Here is a 20,752-nt window from a genome sequence, read left to right on the forward strand (position 1 = left end):
TTTTGAAATGATTGTAGGAAGCCTTCAGGGGATATTGTTAGGTCTGCAGATCGTGTTTCCAGTCCTCCAAGGTCTCAGTGGTCCACTAAAGGTGTTCAAAATCTGATTCAAAACTTAGAATCCATCCAACAGCAGAAGTTAGAAGAACAGCAACAAGTCCAGAACAACACTTTATATCAAACTGCTCCATCCGAATTTTTAATTTCTTCAAATAATCGAAGTAGCAATCATAATTTACCAAAACCAGAAGGAAAGGAGTCTATTCTTGAGTATAACAACTCTACTAACAACTTTGAAGCAAGCAATAATAATAATGATGCTATAGAAGATAATAATTTGATTTGCTTTGATGCTCCTGCAAAATCTGATAACCCAGACACAGTATGGAACAATAATGATATTTATGGATCGAATCAAGTTGCTAATTCGGATTGGACAAAAAATAGTAACTCTATGAATAACAATCAGAATAATATTTATACTACTCAATGTGACAATTTTGGTTCAGGGAATAATGAAATTCCAGATTGTTACAATAATTTTTCGGGAAATGTCGATACTCAAACGACGCCATATAATGACAATAGTCCTTCAAAGCAAGATATCAACAATGACTCTTATTCTCAGCCCAATTATCAAGACAATTATGTAAATCTTAACTCGGAAAATGATCTACAGTACAATTACAAAAACCACGGAGATGACATACAGCAACAGCAAATAAATAATGACTTGAATACGATTGACGCTCATACTCCGATGAACGATCAATACAATAACCAGGATGTCCATGGGAGTTTAGTCATAGGATCTAATAATCCCCAAGAAGAACAATTTGATAATGTTAATTCTGGAAATTCACAAGATTTACATTGGGATATTGATGGGAACGATCAATCGAATAATAATGTGGATGGAAGTAGTATGAATGTTTGGACGACTGTCAAGGAAAATAACTCAGTAGGTCTTTGTAGCAATGATTTGGAGAATAATTGCAATGTTCCCTATAACAACAATAGTATTTGTCCTTATAATGCTGAAAATCCATCTGCCAATACATTTCAAGACGTTAATTTAACTCAGCAAGAAATCGATAATCATACTAATGAATATAACAATAATAATCAATTTCTAAATGAAAAGTCTTCTGATGCAAATAGGGTTCCGTCTAGTCAAAATATTCTCAGTGTACATCAGTTAAATTGCTCTATAGATCCTTGTTCTTGTACTCCTCGCCAGAGTCCAATTTTAAAAAGTGCCGGTCTTTCTCCTTCTCATGTAAGTATTGGTGTATTTTAAAAAGATCCTTAGCTATTTTTAATATAAAGAATATGAAAAATAATTTACAGCCCTTTGCGTTGAGAACCTCAACTCCTAATGAATATAATAGCCATAAACTTCATAAGACCATGCAGGATGCATATACATCTGCCTTAGCCGAAGCAATCGAAGAAGAAGAAATAACTAGAGACGTAGAAAATAGCTCATTAAATAATAGTGAATGTTGGAATACGGCGGACTCTGATATGATACTTTTCCAGCAGCAGCACTCTGGTGTTAGAAGTTCTGCCATGGTTCGGCATATGGAAAAGAAATTAAAAAAGAAATCCAGTCAAAAGCAAATTTTAAAAGGTGAAATTAGCGTTTTAATATAGGTATACTTATAAATAATAATACAACATTCTTGACAAATTATACGGTTAGATGTGGAATCCAAACGGGAGACCAATAATGTTACTTTCAACTCTGAAGTATTAGAAATCAGTAATTCAGTCAGCACTCAAACTTTAGATGTACGTAGAGTGGACTCATCTCGTATGCGTTTTTACATATTATATACATTTTTTAAATCTTAGGCCGATATGTCATCTAGAAGAACCAGCGCTGCCTCAAGTTTTGTAAGCCAACCTGATACTGAAGATCTTTATTGTGACGATGAATTAAACCCTAGCTTAGAAAATGATCCTAATATGCAGTTGACAATTTCTCGTGCCTTAGAATCTGAAGATACTACTGATTTCCCTCAAACCCCAATATTTAATGACTTTGGTAGTGTGTGCAACAGCATGGCTGTTTGTTCAGTGTTAAAATCCAAATAATATATTATTTCATTTTTTTTAATTTTTAGATTCTATTTTGAGCATGGATACTCCTAGTACTGGACCCACGTCTCTTCGTTCAGAGTATAGCGAGGACAAGGATACTTATAACACTGCTTCCAGCAGTAGTGATGAGGAAGATAATTCAGTCTCCGTACGTTCAGCCACTCCTACTAACTCTTAATCATTATTTGTAGAAATTGTAGTAGTTGTACCTAAATTAGATGCCTCATAAAGCGGTTTTTGTACTAACCTAACCCTTCTAACCAACATATTATTACAAATTACAAACAGATATTTATTTTACTCACCAAGTACTAAAAAAGAGGTTTTGTGAATTTCACATCTGAAAAACTCCACATTTTTTGGAAGGTTATTTCATAAGACCAATGTATGTACATAAAAGTAAGTGCAATTCTTCTTCTTTGCTTCTACTCTTGAAGTACTGAGTATATCATAACTTATTATTCATAAGTCAATGTATATTACTCCAAAACTAAAACTCATAAAAGTTTTTTTTCTATAAATTATAGGGTGATATTGAAGTAGAAATCGCATCTGAAAATACTCGAGATGATGAGAATGTTAATTATCAGAATGGCAGTAGTATTGAGGATAGTGAAGAACATTTTACGACTACTTCATCGCAGTAATATATACGAATATGTATACATATACTTTGATTTTTCATTTCTAATGAAGTCATATTTATATTTTTTTTAATTAAAAAAATATTAGTTTTCGGACGGACTAAATCACTCAATTTAATATATTAAAAAGGAAGAAAAAGAAAACTATTGTTATTATCTATCTCGTTATGGTTATTTAATTTATTTAAATATTTTTGTCCAACATAAAATTATAATTTAAGGTGTTTTATGAAACAGAAAAGTGTTTAGTATAATATGTGCTTTCCAAGTTATATTTTTAAATATACAGTTTATTAATTCTTTCAAAAATATCTACACTGTTCAATAGTGAAATAAATTTATTGTTTTGTGAAACATTCTATTATTTCCTTTACAGTATCTTCGATTGTATGCTATGTATCAAATTTTGTTGGTTTGCACGGCCATAGGCGTTTGAAGAGTGCTGGCCATTTGCTACCCCACTTTTAGTTGCGTGATGTTGATTATTGTCAGTGTAATCATTTATATTAACTGTCAATATTTTTTTAAATCTTATTTGATTATGTCCATATACTAAAAATTTACGTGAAATATCAAATATGGCCATACCCATCATCACGGGAGGGTATGGGGCTATTTAAGTCAAACGAAAATAAGATATATCTAGGAAATTTTTCAATACTTTGGGGGAAAAGTCAGAGGTTGACTTGAAACATTAAGAATATTTTAACAAGCAGGAAGAAGTTGATTTTTTTTTCTGGTACGCCTTTTAGGATAATCAAAATATTTTTTTTAAGAAAAAATGTCAGTTTTTAACCTGCCCCCCCCCACACACACAAAAACAAAAAAAATCAAATCTACGGCGTGGACAAACAGATAATTTATAAAATAAAATATCAATGTGCTCTATTTAACAATAAATCCTCAGTTCCAAAATGATCACAGGAATTTTGGGCTGCCTATTTTTCTTAAGTGTTTAGAAAAGAATGGCCCAAATGGTAATACTAAAGAATTGTTTTAAAAAAATGACAGAATCAGTAGTTATTTTTTAGAAATAACAGGATTTTTTGATAATTCTCCCTCAAAAATCCGTATTGGTCTTGTCCTACTTTGTACATATTAAAACTATGGCCATAAAAAATAGTTATTAATTTCACCGTAACGGAGCACACACATAATAAATATGTAAGGTTCATCTCAAGTGATAAAGGGATTAAAACTCTTCCACTTGAATTATAACTACAAAACAATACTACCAGGTATTAATAAGTCGATCTTTATTATATATATATATATATATTTTAAAAAAGATCAATGAGTATAAGTAATTAATTAACTACTCTTCTTTTTTGTCAGATGTTTTCTTCGTCACACCCTCCTTTTGCTTTTTACTTTTCTTAGATTCAGCTTCATCAATTGGAGCAGGATTAATAAATGGAATTTCGTCACGATAGCCTATGAAAAAAAATAAAAATATTTAAAATAAATTTATATACAAATTAAACTCACTTTCAGGCATCCAGGGTTTAATGGCTTCAGGGACCTTAACGCAGGTATCCGTTTGGTGAGACTCAAGAACAGCACAAATAACTCTTGTTACAGCGCACATCGTTGCGTTCAACATATGGCAGTATTCCGTCTATAAAATTTAAAGAAAGTTATCATAACAGTTAAGACCAATAGATCCAATAAATACTAACAGCTTGATTCATCTTTTTAGTTTGTCCATATCTCACTCTTAATCGTCGAGCTTGATAATCTAAACAATTAGAACAAGACACAAGTTCTCTAAAGGCACCTCCTCCGGCAAACCACGCCTCTAAATCTATTTTCTTTGCAGCTGCATTGTTGAGTGCTCCAGAAACAATACAAACCAGTCGATATGGAATATTTAATAATTGATAAAACTCTTCTGCGTTGGCAATCATTTCATCGAAAGTCTCCCACGATTTATTATCGTGAGGAGATGTAATAACAAATTGTTCAACCTTTTCAAATTGATGCACTCTGAAGATACCACGAGTATCACGTCCATGAGATCCAACTTCTTGCCTGAAACAAGTGGAAATACCCGCATATTTAATGGGTAGGGATTTCTCATTAACCCATTCATCCCGATGAAAAGCAGCAATGGGTTGTTCTGATGTAGCGATCAGGTACTTTTCTTCGATATTTTTATCTTCTACGTTTTCGCTCCCTTTGCCAGTGACTTTGTAAAGCTCTTCATCAAACTGTGATAATTGAGCTACTTCCTGCATGATCTCTTTTTTCATAAAAAATGGCGTGTAGAGTGGATAATAACTCTTTTTGTGTAAGACTTGTAGTGCCAATTGAATCAATGCTTGCTGTAAAAACACAGCAGGTCCTGTCAAATAATATCCACGTCCTCCTGAAGTCACCGTACCTCTCTCTGCATCCATACCACCAATCATATGAATCAAATCTACATGAGAGTATTTTTTTTGGTCGTGATATCCCCAAAAGTCTTCTCAGTCCTATTATCCTTGTCTTCATCATTCGAGATAGGGACGGTTGGATGCAGCCAATTGCCCAATTCTCTAAGAGAATCATCTCTTTTCTTAGCTAATTGAGCTAAAAATTCGTTATTTTTCACCATAGCTTCATCAATGAGAACACGAATCTTCTTAATTTGAACAACTTTGAGGGAATCAAAGTCTTCTTTTTTCATTTTAATGAGATTTGAAATAAGAGATCGAGAAAGAGATTCATCATCACCGACAGTCTCTTTTTTCTGCAAAGAATAATTATGTTATTTAATATAACAGGATCAGTAGAATGCATGCATAGAAAAAAAACATAATCAGAGGGAGAGGAGATAAAATTAGGAACTGAGCTATAATAAGTTGAAAGCTTAAATAGATCAATGATGAAAAGTGCATGGGTATAAGAAATCTATAAGAAAAACATAATTAAGATGAAGACGAGGTAAAATTAGGAAAATAACTATAACTAAGAAGTTGTTCATAGATGAAAAACGCATGCAAACAAAAAAAAGTACCAGAAAGAGTAGTCTTTCAGCCTCTGAATAGCTATGCATGTGACGAAACCATCTTTTTAAATGTATATGGGCATCGTGAATAGGCTTTTGTTTCACTGTTAGGAGTAACTCATTGTCTAAGCTGGAGGGATAATAACCTGCAACATAACTATGATGAGTTAGATAGACATTTATGGAGAGCTGATGAGTTACGTCGAAAGGAAAGATTGACTTTGGAGATGATTTCTTCGTTAACTAGATAAGCAGCATGGGCCATTAATAAATAGAAAATAAAGGAAAAAATAGACTATTGAATACCTTCATTTTTTCACCGATGACCTTGCTTGCCATATTTTTGAGCTTATTCCAGTTGTCGGCTTCATGTCTAGCTATAAGAAAGAAACGAGTGGAGTCAGTACGTTGGATATAAATACTAGCAATCAATCATATCAATAATAATGGAAAGTGAATTAATTTTTTAGTTTTGAAATACCTTTTCTCCAATCCTCATCCATTTGAACGATGCTATCCACTATTTTCTCATCCTTGAATCGTAATTTTTGATTCTTACGAACCTTATCAGGATCTCCTCCCTTTTCTGGACGTAGAGTATCGATATCCAAAACCATGGTGTATATTATTTCCGCACAAACGAGGGTCAAGGAAAAGAAACTTCTGACAATTACTAATAGTAGTAATAACAACGTGGAATATATCTGGGAATAAAAGAAAGATCGAACCGGACTATTTCATCACTGTTACAACACCAAAAGATTCTCAACTCAACATCTCATTACTCATACTTACATCAATAAAAGAAAGAAACACACACAAAAAAAATAGCCGATAAAAAGGAATTAAAAATCAATTTATGCTACGACTTCATTATTCCCCCTTCCGATACGCATCTTCTATTCTTGAAAAGTTAAAGCATAATAACCAACGTTATTAGTTGAATATATTCGTATGAGTAGGCCTGTGGGATTGTGTGTTTCCTAGGTTGCGTGAGTTGTTGTGACAAGTTCATTGTTTGTATTAGATCGTCCTTGGTTTGTCCTTTGATCCACCGAAATTTCATTTGATTTGGACTCACAAATTATTTCTAGGTATAAATAAATAAATCATAAATGTGAGTTTTGAACAAATAATTAATCAAGAGTCCTGACCCATTTCCCAAGTGATCTCAACCCATATCCATGAATCTCCGAATCAAAAAGGCTTCTGATGGCTCTGCCGTGACACTTTCTTTAGAGGAAGATGCAACCCTCACGCACGTTCTCCAGAAGATTGATGCGGATCCCAAGAAGACGCGAGTCCTCTGCGGCTATCCACCCAAACCCATACTGGAGGTAAGCATGCTGGCCTTAGTGTCCCCATTTGTTTGACTTTCTCACTTTTTAGGCGGATCAACCTTTGAGCGAGTTGGGCGTTCGAAGTGGCGATGTTCTGATTCGTGAAGAGGAAGAGGCAGGAGTCATTGAGCGAAAAGAAGTTCCTGCAGACAATTCCTGTCTTTTTACATCCGTCAATTACTGTCTCAGTGGAGTTGTGGACATTAGCAAATGCGAGCTCATGCGAACTGTAGTTGTTGGAGTCATTCAAAGTCAGCCTCAACAATATGACGCGGCTATTCTTGGAAAGGATCCTAAGGATTACATTGCCTGGATCTCCTCTTCGGATGCATGGGGTGGGGCTATCGAAGCACAAATCTTAGCTGAATATTTTGGAATGGAAATAGATGTATTCGATACGCAGTCAGGTTTACTGACTCGATTCGGAGAAAGTTACAAGCCCGGGCAAAGAGCTCTCATCATATACGACGGAATTCATTATGATCCACTCTATGAACGAATTGGATCTAAGGAAAAAACTATTTTCTCCATAGACGATGAAGAAATTTTAGAAAAGGGCAAATCCTTTGTAGAAAGTGAGAAAAAAGCTAAAAAGTTCACAGATGTGGCGGGTTTCACTTTGAAATGTGAGGACTGTGGCACCAAACTTGTGGGTCAGAAAGATGCTCAGTCTCATGCTAAATCTACTGGACATAAACGCTTTGGTGAAGTTTGAAACTCTTTTTCCACCTCTAAAGTACTACATAAATACTTCATAGACATCATATATATATATCCAATTTTCCTAGGCTTTATTTCTTTTGTAAATGTTTAAATTATAATTATGAACGTAAAAGTTTTAATTTTCTTTAGTTTATTTTTTCTAATTGATTATCTTGGACAAATAAATATAGGTATGATTAATAATTACTAGCAATGATTTTTACTTAAAGGATGTAGAAATAAATTTTTCTTCACCATGGATAATTTATTTCATTATAAAAAAATATTCACATTATATTTTTAACACTAAATTGTCTACCAGACGTAAATTAAATAACTAAACCCGTATACTGAACATGTTATTACTTATATACAATTACTAATACAACATAATTAAATGAGACACACAAATTTAAAGGCACAAAAAGGAAAATCTTTTTCTGACAAAAGACACAGACTTGCATTGTTGGCATTATTTTTCATAATAGTAGCGTTCACAATTATCAATTATAATTAATATTTTAAGATATATATATATATGTACAGTTATTCTATAAAAATACGTATGTATACTAAATAACATCATTCCCTGTCTTTAGGAGAGCAAAGAAATGTACGACAGTCCGTCTCATTATTTGAGGCAGATACAAAAACATCCATTGTTTTCTTCCACTCAGGAGGTGCTATCTTCTTGGCAACTCTGAAAATACATTTATTAAAAAAAACGTTGCTAATATTTAAAAAAAAAAATGAGTTCCTTACATGATGAGAAATTCTTTTATTTTAAGAGTCCTTGAGTAGTCTCCAATTATACAAGCGGTCTTGATCCAACATTCTTGTTTATTCATTAAAGCACCAATAACAGTTGTGATTCCTCTACGTAGGACTTCGTCCTCGGGACTAGGCTCTCCAATACGAGAATAGACAGAGTTTTCACTTGGATCTTCAGCCATTGTATCAAAAGCCAAATTGACTCCAGAGTGTATCAGTTTCAAATCAATGACTATAGATAATTATTGGTAGCAAGCAAAGAAACAAATTAAGAAATGATTTCTTTTTTAAACATAGCAAAATGGTTTACTTACATTCTGATAGCCCCTGTAGTATTTTCTTTAGTCCCTCATAAGATCTAGAGAAATCAAAGTTTCCTGCAAAGCTGAGGGAGAATGTATCTAAAATCCCATGTTGATCCTTCTGTACATGACCATAGTAGATGGGGTGATGACCATTTCTGTATTGAAAGCTTGATGATACTTGAGCGAAAATAAACAAAATACCTAAAAATAGTTGCATTCTCCTATGTCACTTCCTATGAGAGTGAGTGAAAAAAAGATATTTGAATTTTTTCGCTTTCCTTCAACTCTGAACTCTGTTTCGTCAAGTGATTCGAAAAATATTCCTGCTAAAAATAACCAACAAACCTGGCAGGTCAAAAGGTGTGCGTGTAGGTCACCTAATCTATAACACGAAGCAAACAACAACAGTAACCATTGGTTTAAAAGGATTATTATCAATATATTGTAGCATCTTTTACTGATGTGTTTAGTCCATCAATAGATTAAGGATATAATAAATGATTTAATGGAAGTATAACTATACAGTCAATTTAAATAGTAATAAAAACACTCATAAATACATCATTTTTATAATTTAGTAAGTAGATTTTGTAGCTTGTCTTTCAACAAGGAAAATGTCAAATCCTCATGGTGGCAATCATATTGCTCACAGTCGTCAGAATAAAAAATAGAATTTCTCAGTGTAGTATAAACATCTGTTATTGACTCAGGTAATTGATTTGAAATTGTAGAGAGGAGAAGCGTTATGGCCGTAGCCCCTGTGACGGAAGCAGATAAACGCTTACCACAATAACAGGCTGCTTTGAGTAAACAGCCTCTGTAACCTGATAAAAGTAAAGGGAATGTTTTATACCACATCATTACTCTTACTCCACAATAACAAAAAAACAAAATAAGGACAGTAATTATGAAATTGCTCAAAAAGTTTAATCTTTTACAAAGGTGTACTAGAAACAAAGAAACAATTACTCTTAATGAAGATGGGTATACAACATCCCTAGAACTCCCAACAAAGCAGTAGTAAGGGTCTTTTTAGCCTGGATATATTGTCTTTTGATGGAGTCTGTTGTCGTAGATCCATCACTACGAGTCATAGCCTTGCTTGGTGTCAGATAATGCTGAAGAGTTAATGCACCGGGTATACCAATATCTGCTGCAACGGAGGCAATGCCCCTTAGGGGTACAACACCTCCAATGATATGTATAAACTTTGTAAAAGTATTAGAGATACTGCCCACAAATTTTGAAACGAAAGAAGGACGTTCCTGGAGGGAGGTTGACTCTGTTTCTGAGAGTAATCTTCCCCCAAAAGTGGACTTTAATAACAGAAATAATAGTACGACCCTGAAAATAAGGACTTTTTTTGCTTAAAACAGTTGGATTTAATTAGTGAATTGAAATTAATAACATTACCTATAAGTGATGACCATGCTTTTAGATTCTCCTCTTATTGAGGATTTCTTCAAGAGATGATCAACCTGATATCAATCCTTTGAATGAAACTTCAAGAAGAGCATCCTATTTCACAACTTTTCATATTACACAACATTTTAAAGGACATACATACATTTTAAGAAACTTCAGGGGCGTCCATAGGGGTTGAGCCCCCATTTTTAAACACGTAAACCATGATTTTTTTTTGCTTAATTGAACAAAACTTAAATGGAAAACAACACAAAACAAGGAAAAATCTTTTTTTTCAAGTAAACAAAAAAAAAAAATCCAGCTGGACCCAAAAAATTTGATTCTACATTTTTTCAAAAAAGTATTTTGTCCCTTCCAAAATTATTAAATCTCCCTTCAAAATAAAATCCTGAGGACGGTCATGTTGTTTCACTTCAGTTTTTATATATTCATTAAGCTCACTATCTGTCTCGTTTGCCATAAAATCATAACCATGCTTGGTTCCTTGAATAGAAAAACTTTTACCTTCGTGCAGTGGTTCCCAAACTGTTTTGAATCCAACCTTTGAAATATGTGGCTAGACAATTCACAACCCCTACACTTCTCATTGAGTTATGAATATAAAGTTAAACCCAGAGGCAAATAATATAAGTAATTTGACTATATTGCTCAGAAATAAAGATTCTAGTTCTAAATATTTTTAAAAATACAAACACAAAAACTACACTGTGAAAGTATCTTTGAATGTCATTGGTTTTATTTGGAAAATTCTTATCCACTTCGTAAAAAAAGTAAAAAAAAAAAAAAACCTCCATCTGTTAAAAATAGTAACAAGAGGAAAATTTATACTTTTGAGGTTAATTTTGTCACCACAATCAATCTAAAGAAGGAAATGAAGTAATATTATATTAGAAACATGTGTGTTTCTTAATCATTAAGAAGAGTCAAATGACTTTTATTCGGGTCTTGAAATCAACATTTCTTTGCTTTTGTCGTTCTCAAAAGATTAAAGACTATGAGGCAAATGCAAGAACCATTCAGCTGTTTGTGATTCGATTTTTTTTTTTTTTTTTTGAAAAGCAAATTCTGGTGTATTGCTTAAATTCGATCCAAGTGGAGAATAAGGCCCTCGTGATCAATTTTATTCAAATTTAATTGGCTACGAGAATACTTTTTTCCCAGCTTGACTCACGGGGGATAAATTACTCTGACTAAAAATTACTAGAGATAGGATTTGTGAACGGTGGCTCAATCATTGCTCGATTTGACCTATTTTTTGGAAAAACTACTAATTTTGCCCTATTTTTTGCGGAAAGGGCTCATTTTACTCTTTTTTGTATGGAAATGGCTCATTTTTCTAAACTGTTATGAAATAAATATAGAAAGTTTTGGTTCTAGTTAGATTAGACAACAGCTTTTAATGATTATTATTTGATGAAATTTTTTGACGGAAAATCCACCTGCATAAACCCTCCTTCATTAGGCTCTCTTTTTGGAGGTAAAATATGTATATGATCAAATCAGAGTTATAATTACATGATCGGATATGTGAGGGAGCCAAATTTCGACAACAGTCATATAAAAGGAAGGATAAATTTGGCGCAAAATTGACTGTTGAATAATTCCCCTTGAATCATGGAACAAATGATAAATTCTTTTTCGGAAATCTGTCGAATCCTGATTTTCCATTTATTGTCTGTGACGTCATCAAAATAGCCAGTACAATTCTAAACAAAAGCAAATAAATCTCTTATCGAAACACCTTATATATAGTCACCTTGCTAAGACCGTACTGCACCGATAAAATAAGGAACGATACAACACTACATAACGGCGTTTCTGTGAACTAAAGTACTTGACTTCGCCGTTTAATTAAGACTAAGTAAACAGTGTTAGTCTTAAATGGAAGTAATTGTACCAATTTAAAAAGTTAGTGAAGTATGTATTCGAATGTATAATTATTTTTTGTGGAAACAATAACAAATGTCTACTAATCATTATAGTATTACAATGACCAATTCGTCCATTTGGAAAAAAAATCTTCCTCCTTAGTACTCAAATGGTAGATCGACTTTAAATCTTGTTTGAATACCAAAAAGTTGACTAATTATTGGAAATTTTATTTTTCTATTCAGAAGTGGAAAGAGACGACAGGATGAGATAAAAAATTATGACTACAAATACATAATTACTCTTGAATGAAATTTCTCTCTCTAGAGTTCTTATTAAAAAAAAACAAACAAAAAAAAAACAACTTCTCAATTTTTTCATTTATCTCGGTCATAAGAATAAAATGAATTCAACGGAAAAATTCAATACTTTACTATTTCAATTATTCCATGTCATCAACGTAAATGGAGAATATAAATCCTCGGAAGACTAGAAATTCTACCAGAGGCAGATAAAGACTTTAAGCAAGTTTGGTTATTCTACAGTCAAATTACGCTAGGCCAATAGTCATCATAAAATAAATTATGATTCTCCTTAAAGCAAGTGAAAATAGCTTTTGAACTTAAATCATATACATCATGGAAATCACTGTCATACCATCTAAGTTTCAGGATATGATTTGTCTTTAATTCTTGGGCAGATGATTAGTTTTAGACTCAAAAGTTACAATAAATCAACTTTGATGGAATTGTTGATGTCACTTTGCAAGATTCTGTGTGATATGCAATAAAGAGCCTCAAAACCCGTGGGAAATGTGATAAATCGATTAATGTCATTCCCAGATTGAACCAAAATTCAGGAAAGACTGTGAAACTAATGGAGGAAATACATTAAAGTTCAAAAACAAAATAACGTTTAAATTTGAAGGTCATAGTAAAAAAAAAAAATCTTGAATAATATAATTTTATTTAGTCAAAATCATTTATTTCTATTATTTAATTCAAAAAATCTATAAATTATAAAAATAAAACTATACTCGTATATAAGTATACAGGGTGACCCATAAGTCTTAAGACAAGAAAGTCCCTAGATATTTATTTAATGAAGATATTTTTACACCATGGCAGTTCATTCCACATGACCAACATTTCCGACAACTACAGCTCTCTCACACTTTGGAACTGCATCACAGGCTGTACGGATGGTCTACTCTGACAAGCTCTCCCATACGAGGTAGGGACCACTCTTGCAAAGACTTTGCAGTATGTGAAAGTGCTTCGTCCTGCTGGAAGCAGTAAGACTCTTCCTGGTGCTGTTCCTGGATCCAGGAAAGTACTTGGAATCAACACGGTGATTGACCTTCACACCCTCAGGAATGAAGATCAAGGGTGTCTTCGTCCCGAAAGATGTGACCCCCGCCATAACCACCACCAATGCTGTCTAGGCTGTCTTTTGGCCATTGAACACACTACGTTCCTTCAGGAGAGTATCCTTGATGCTCCGACCCAGCATCTGGTCGTTGTGTCTGTTGTAAGCCAGCTCAACGGTGAAGATCTTCTAATCAGTCCAAATGATTGAAACGTGCGTACAATAATTGAAAAAATTAAGAAGCACATCGCCCGGATCAGCCTTTTAGCCATTGTAGCCCAATCAAAAGCTGCCTTTTTAGTAGATAATACGGCTTCATCCTCCCCTGACTATCCTCCGCATGGTTACTCGGGACACACCAGGCTTATGAGTCATCTTTCTCATGGAGTGCTTTTTTTTCTCAACAGAAAGGTCTTTACTCATAATTATTCATATAAATACACAAATAAAAAAAAGTCATACATATAAGGAAAATTGCTTTTGTAAAAACATAATTCAACAATATAGTTACAAAATTAATTTCCTATTATAGAACCTGAAAAAACAAAAACAAAAAAACAATCACATTCAAACATATACTATTAGAATATAAAATCGACTAAAAAATGTATAAAAAAACCTCTTATAAAATGTAGAAGACATGAAAAAATATAATGATAGGAACAATAAAAACCAAATAAGAAAAAAACATATTCTAGAATAAGTATCATAAGTTATTTGTGTCGTGTAACATCCCTTTAAATGTTTCCCCCAATTTCTGCAATTTTATTGAAAAATATACTGAAAAAAACTTCTCCAGGTCGATGGGTCGTTAACAACATGGTAGGGGAAGTATATCAAGGATTTTTGAATCCAATATAAAAGAAGAGGTGGAAGAAAGGATATTTTCGTTGCACTAGAGGAGACTGCAGATCATCACTGAGGTCAATGATGCAATTTTGATTGGCCCTTTGGACGGAAATTTCTGTGGGAGACCTTACCTTATTGACTTGATTGATATTGTGGGAATCGTGTTTTGCGCAAGCGCGCCCGCAAATACAACTTCAACTATCTGGTTCCTCTGTTTTCTTTCGGAGATAAACAAACCTTTATTCAGAAATCATACTTGATGGCCGATGGGTAATTTCGAATATACTTATAAGATATCTAAACATATTTAACATTACAACTTAGCTGAAAATTTACTACATATAAAAGCTTTACTTAATCAAAATATAGCTTTACTTGATAATATTTAATTAAAATTATATTAGTTATGATATCATTAAATATCTGTAACTGAGAGGGGAATTTCCTCCGTCATGAGTTCCTTTCATTGAACACAGTATTTTCTTCTCCCAAGATACTGGCAGATCTAGCAATGGTATATACTTTTTACAAATATTTCCCGGTTCCGCAGACTTCACAACACCATAATGAAATTTCATATACTATGGCATCAGAGGTATTTTCGATGCTTTTTGAAGAGCAAAAAAAGATTCTTCTACTTTAAAAGTAGGAATCCAATTTTAGATCGTGAACCTTAAGGATTTTTTCAGCCAGAGCAATGCTCTCAGGCTTCTCAGGTCCAGTAAGGTTTTCTAATAAGTGTCTTCTATGTTGGTTTTGTTGGATGATATCAATCGTACTATTATTGTCAAATCTTGGAGTTCTGGACCAAGCAATTCTTTGTACAGCTGCCCATTCAGTAGATATTGCACTGATGGAATAATTTGAGATAACAAAAGCAAACATAAGAATTTCATAGATTGATGATTTCGTGATAAAGCTTCTCCATTCTAATTGAGGCCTTTTAGTAATATCAACAAATAACTTACCGAATAAGAGAGGAGAAACTGGGGAGCCCTGTCTACAATTTTTCCCCAACTCAATCGGTCCACTTTGTATTCTGTTGATGGAGATGGATGATGCTCCATTATATAGAAGAGCACGTATGGGATTGAAGTTTTTCTTCAAAGCTCTGAGGATGAATGAATAGGAAATAGTGTCAAACGCAATGAGTGCACCATATTTTTTTCTATACCTCAAAGAATCCATCGAAGCTAGAATATTTCTAGAAATATCTGCAATGTTTATGTTCTTAAGAAAACCTTTCTGTTCGGGACCCAGCTTCTCATTTAAAATAGTTTATATTTGCTTAGATAAAGGACCTGCCAATACCGGGCCGTTAAAAAAGTTTCGGAACATGACTTTAATTGTATTTTGAGAGGTTTTGGTTTATTCTAGGAAAAAGTTGTTCATATAAAAAAGAACAGCTGATGCCTTACCTATAAAAACCTTATTTACCAAGTATCTAGGATAAATATTAACGAAAATAGAGCAAAAAAGGCAAGAAGTGCGCCAGATTTAGCAATTCTGATATTGTAAAGATCCTTGATGTCAGAAGAAGCACCGTCTGGAGGGTCATGGTTAAGTTCAACAACGATGAAGGCATCAATGATCGTCATTGAAGCGGGAGACGGATCAAATTAAAGCCTGAAATAGCAAAAAAACCTTTTTTTGAAAATTGCAAAGATGACGGACTTGGCGAAGTAGGCGTCGCTGTGCCGTTCCACGGTTTCCAATGCCGTAAAAAGCTGGAGGCAAGACTCTCTGACATATTGAGTGACACTTGGATTTGATTGGTACAAAAAGCTTTATAATGACATAAGGTATCACGGAAACCGAAGTTTGTTCTTCTCGGACGAGAAAACATTTAAAGTGAATCCTGTGTACTGTGTCCTGTAAAAAATGAAGTTCTGGCTAAAGGAATTCTGGGTTACGCAGAGGCCCGACCTGAATCACCTTGACTACAACATCAGGTGGCAAATTGAAAGCAAGGCCTGTAGACAACATCACAGTAGTATTTAGCCCCTAAAGCAATCGGTTGAGAAAGAGTGGCGATCAATGTCGAGGCACTACATTGTTAACGTGTGCAATGCGTTCCAGAGTCGCGTGGAGTATTTGATTGAGGCTTAAGGTACTCAGATTCATAAATAATGCTCTCTAATGAGTAATAAACAAGTTAAAAAAAATTAAAAACCTCTAAAAGTTCATTTAAAGCAGCTAGGTATAATTAATTGTTCAACGTTCATTATGTTCCAAGACTTTCTGACTGCCAGGTAAACTATAAGATTCGTTCAAAATCGTCAAGGGTCTTCAATGGCTGATTTTTGTTCCATTCCTTTTTTTCGGGATTAGGACTACTCTACCCCTGGTGAGGGATAGGGGAAGCTTGTCCTTCCTCTCCATATCATTTCCAAACCTTAAAAGATAAGGGATAAATTCTTCAGAATAATTTTTGAATAATTTTTTTGAATATTTTGGAGAGCTTATTGCAAGATAAATCAAGATCAAAGAAAATTCTTAATTTATTACTGATAGACGATTTATACTCTTTCAATTCCAAAATCCACTTTGTTATTTTGAAAACCTTTCTAATTGGGACAGCCAAAAATTCTAATACCTCCATTTCGTGATCAGAAGATGGTTCGAATCTGGAGGAAGCTCCCCTCAAATACGAAAAAAGAAACGAACATATTAAAACATGACCGATCCGAGAAGAACGAAGACCCATTATCCATGATATAAAATCACTTTGATTCAAAATACCAACAGTGTCTATTAAACGAGTTCCAAAATCAATTTATGAAGAATAAACTTATTTGCATATATTCCTGATGATTCAAGATCCACATTCATATACCTGATTAATAAAAGTGAAGTAGGCTTTTTTTCTTTGAATATTTAATATTGCCTGAAAGAATTGAACCCCTCTTGTTAAACCATTCCCTGTAAAAAAACATAGAATGATTTCGGCAGACAAAAGGAACAAGCTACGTCAGAAGACGAGCAAACTTTGGATTTAACATCCTGAAGACAGATTACATCACGTCTGCAAGATAATAAAGGCCTCTTTAGGGCGTGAAATGACCTCCAATTTTACTCCCCTTACGTTTAAGGACATCACTTTATTAATCCCGAGGTTCTTTTGTCTAACACTTGTAATGTTTTTTATTCTATAATAGAAAAAATCATCGACTTTCATTTGTGCTTTTTCATCCGTGTTTATTTTGCTAGTACTCATGACAAAAGAATTTAAAATCAATAAAAAAGACTACCCACATTTTATTAAGAGTTTCTTCTTTTTGGAGTTGATCTTCGACCTCATTGGCTCGATCAACCTGGGTGTCCTTATGGAACCCAGATGACCTCTCCTCGGCATGTAATCGACACTCTCAGTCTCTTTGTACTACTTGATCGTGTAGTGGACTTGGACAAATTGAGGCCTTTCAGCCCCTTGGTAATGCCCCTACAGCTCTTCCTTTCCTAATGAAGCGAAATGATGGCTCGCTTTGGGTTATGATGTCGTCGTAAGAGGATCAGGAACACGTTTTAAAAAAAATTAGGTAAACAACAAACAAAGATGGAGGTTGCTTGACCTTTACGCGAAGGAGGAAGGTTTTTTTAAAATTTCAAAGATATTATCAATATTCTTCAACTACAGATAAAAGGTCCTCGTTTGTGAGTTGTTTCACCAAGATTAAAAAAAAGAAGTTATTACCCGACTGCGCAGACTCCATTAATTCGCCATTTTATCTAATTTAACTCAAGGCGAATTCTGCAAAGGAAGGAAAAAGGATAAAATCACGTCAACATATAAGCAATCTCGGACAAAAATCAAGAAAAGGCTTTACATATACCGGCCCCCATATGGTCTTTCAAATAAAATCATTCAATTTATCATTTTTTTATTGTGAGGATGTATAGGCATTGTTCATTTCTATCAACAAATTATTCTTTCTACACCTTTGGAAGTGCTGTAAATTTGCAAATTAAGTAGCCAAAATTGATTGTCACTATAAAATAATGATACATTTTAGTTAAAAGGCCAAAATGGGGCCACTTAAATCTCTTAAATCAAATGAATTTAAATACAATTCTTGTGAAACTTACATCATCTCATTAATTTTAATAATAATCCTATAATCAGGGGCGTCCGCAAGATTATATATGTATATATATATATATTTTTTTTTTTTGGGGGCTTAATTTTTGGAAAAATAATCCAAAAACTATTTTATTTGGTAAAAACCACGAAATTACTATTTTAACACAAAATAAGTTCATCAAGCCATTTTTCATAATTTTATGATAAAAACACCCATTAATTGCACTTAAATAGTCAATGTATACATAGCTATATCTAAAAAAAGAGGCCTGTGATAGGCTTGATATCCCAGTTAAATAATTTCATAAAAACAGTGATCTATGAATTTCAAAGCCCTGATTTTTTTATATAAGTATATGTTGAACTATTTAAATCTAATAAATACTTTTTTCCCCCACAAAAATATGAGAAATGGTCGACAAATTGCCTTTTAAACTACGTAGCATTGTGCCTGAGCCTTTGCTTTCAGGTATCCAGTATTATATGGACTAATCAACCTATCCCCCCTATATAAAAATCCTATTTACGAATGGCCCTCGAATTTTGTCTCTGCTTCATCGGTAAAATTGCCCATTGCCGTTGCAAGTGACACTCTCAATCTTAACTTGTGATAAAAGGACTAACTGGATCAATTATTTAGATATAAAAATATATTAAAATATTTTAAACATTTCCTAACTGTAATTTTATATAACATGAATATAATTTTTTTTGACAATAAAAAGATATATTTAAAGAGAGAAGAAAATGTCAAATTATAAAAGAGAAAAAAATAAAAAAAAACTTTTCTCCTAAATAAAATAAAAAAAAAGGATGGGGGAGAACTTGGTTGAATTTAAAGTATCTCGTTACCAATCACTTGTACACAGAATTGAATAAAGGAAGAAAAAAATCACAAGTTTTTTTATATTATTGAGAGGGAAAAATAAAAAGTGAGATGTGCTTAACTGTCATTGTAATAAAAAGTTTTAATTAAAAAATGTTGGAGGATTTTGTATTGATTTTGCAGGATTCCGTAGTCTCTTAAGACTAAGTTGACACAGATGCATAATTTGAGCTCATTAAAGTCAATTCTTTGTTCTTGAGTTTTAAATGATAGTATACATAATTTGTGTCAACCTAAAAACAACCTTCATCAAAAAATCATGAGAAATAGAAAATCCCATTTCATAAACATATTTGAGATAAATTTAATTTAATTGGTCAAAAATTTTTCTGTCAATAGCTATGGATTTTTGAAATTTTTCTCCACAAAATTATAATATATGAAAGTTTTTTTCGAAAAATTTAATTTTTTATATACAGCTGTGAATTTTTTATTTTTTATTTCAAAAAAGATTAATTTTATGAGAATGGGATTTAAAATTATTTTCAAAAAAATATAATTTCTCGTAAATAGCAGTGAATTTTTGAAATTTGTTTCCTATAAAATTAATTTTTGGTAAATAACTGTGGATTTTTGAATAATTTCTCAAAAAATTAATTTTTGAAATTTTATTAGAAAAAAAAATTCAACGGATTTTCATCACTAATTATATGATTAGCCCAATTTTTTTTATCGATGTGACATTATTTATTTTGTTAAAATCAGCTGTAAACAGCTATTAGATGAAGGAAATAAAGACAAACTCTACTCCTCATCTAGCAATGATAAAGGAAGGTATTACTCCTATGTCGATCCTCAATTTTACTTCACTATGTTCAAGCAGTTTGTCTGTACCTATAGGGCTTGCATACGTTGCAGACGAAGTCTTCGGACATGGAAGTCCTCTCCTTCTCTACGGAGGCCTTTAGAGCGTCAAAATTGGAGTAGGATACAGTGTCTTATTCTCCTCAAAACTCTAGATACCGAAGTCCAACGGTGAGGAGTCCAACGATGATGGGAGCACTAGCCTGCCGGTCAGAACTCCACAAGGTTCTTTTTATCCAATCTTGTGTTGTCTTATACGTAGGCTGTTATATATATATTTCTGGCCTAATAATGAAAATGCGAATATTTATCTTCAAAAATGGTCTTATAGTTTTTCAAAGTATTCTCCAGCATGATTTACACACTTTTGCATGAGCTCAAACCAATTGTCAAAGCTCTTTTTCCACTCCGGTTGAGACACCTCCAAAACATGGCTTTTAAACGCTTCAACAGCATCTTCTGGCGACGAAAATCGTTGATCACGCATTTTATTCTTGATGCACGTGAATAAAAAGAAGTGATTGGGCGTAAAGTCAGGGCTTTACTGCGGATGACCCATCCATTCGACGTTTTGACCGGTCAAAAAGGCGCTGGTTTGAGCCGATGAGTGAGAG

General features: G+C 33.3%; 4 protein-coding genes across 14 annotated transcripts in view; 2 read left to right on the forward strand and 2 right to left on the reverse strand.

The window, feature by feature from the left end:
- Positions 1-3,103, forward strand: part of LOC121127646 (uncharacterized) — a 68,525-nt gene extending 65,422 nt beyond the window's left edge. For 4 of the 9 annotated variants that reach the window (XM_040723066.2, XM_040723069.2, XM_071893173.1 and 1 more), the window contains 6 exons: positions 18-1,278; positions 1,329-1,632; positions 1,705-1,793; positions 1,857-2,049; positions 2,129-2,253; positions 2,633-3,103. In XM_040723066.2, the coding sequence (XP_040579000.1) occupies positions 18-1,278; positions 1,329-1,632; positions 1,705-1,793; positions 1,857-2,049; positions 2,129-2,253; positions 2,633-2,752 (2,092 nt within the window). In that variant the 3' untranslated portion in view covers positions 2,753-3,103. Of the gene's footprint in view, positions 1-17; positions 1,279-1,328; positions 1,633-1,704; positions 1,794-1,856; positions 2,050-2,128; positions 2,505-2,632 lie in introns of all 9 variants that reach the window. The other 5 variants (XM_040723067.2, XM_071893172.1, XM_071893174.1 and 2 more) reach the window with 3 other exon arrangements.
- An 887-nt stretch (positions 3,104-3,990) lies between these two features.
- Positions 3,991-6,439, reverse strand: SerRS (Seryl-tRNA synthetase). The gene is given in 7 exon segments (XM_071893176.1): positions 3,991-4,183; positions 4,238-4,367; positions 4,429-5,198; positions 5,201-5,480; positions 5,748-5,981; positions 6,045-6,115; positions 6,220-6,439. Coding segments are annotated over 7 exon segments (1,740 nt in total). The 5' UTR covers positions 6,356-6,439; the 3' UTR covers positions 3,991-4,064.
- Positions 6,440-6,480: 41 nt separating this feature from the next.
- Positions 6,481-7,984, forward strand: Yod1 (Yod1 deubiquitinase). 3 transcript variants are annotated; one of them, XM_040723061.2, is made up of 3 exons: positions 6,481-6,832; positions 6,905-7,075; positions 7,128-7,984. In XM_040723061.2, exons 2-3 carry the CDS (start codon positions 6,923-6,925, stop codon positions 7,791-7,793), a joined length of 819 nt encoding a protein of 272 aa, XP_040578995.1. In that variant the 5' UTR covers positions 6,481-6,832; positions 6,905-6,922; the 3' UTR covers positions 7,794-7,984. The 3 variants fall into 3 exon arrangements, with proteins under 3 accessions (XP_040578995.1, XP_071749278.1, XP_040578996.1); XM_040723062.2 differs by having other exon boundaries at positions 6,526-6,775; positions 6,833-7,075; XM_071893177.1 differs by having other exon boundaries at positions 6,509-7,075.
- Positions 7,985-7,997: 13 nt separating this feature from the next.
- On the reverse strand, positions 7,998-10,604 carry LOC121127644 (uncharacterized). The gene is made up of 5 exons (XM_040723064.2): positions 10,270-10,604; positions 9,826-10,200; positions 8,866-9,680; positions 8,543-8,783; positions 7,998-8,480 (listed from the first exon to the last, which is right to left on the reverse strand). The coding sequence occupies exons 3-5, from the start codon at positions 9,071-9,073 to the stop codon at positions 8,363-8,365; spliced, it is 567 nt and encodes a 188-aa protein (XP_040578998.1). The 5' UTR covers positions 9,074-9,680; positions 9,826-10,200; positions 10,270-10,604; the 3' UTR covers positions 7,998-8,362.
- Positions 10,605-20,752: the final 10,148 nt, after the last annotated feature.

Source organism: Lepeophtheirus salmonis, chromosome 13 (genome assembly GCF_016086655.4).
Source record: "Lepeophtheirus salmonis chromosome 13, UVic_Lsal_1.4, whole genome shotgun sequence".
Taxonomy (NCBI): domain Eukaryota; kingdom Metazoa; phylum Arthropoda; class Copepoda; order Siphonostomatoida; family Caligidae; genus Lepeophtheirus; species Lepeophtheirus salmonis.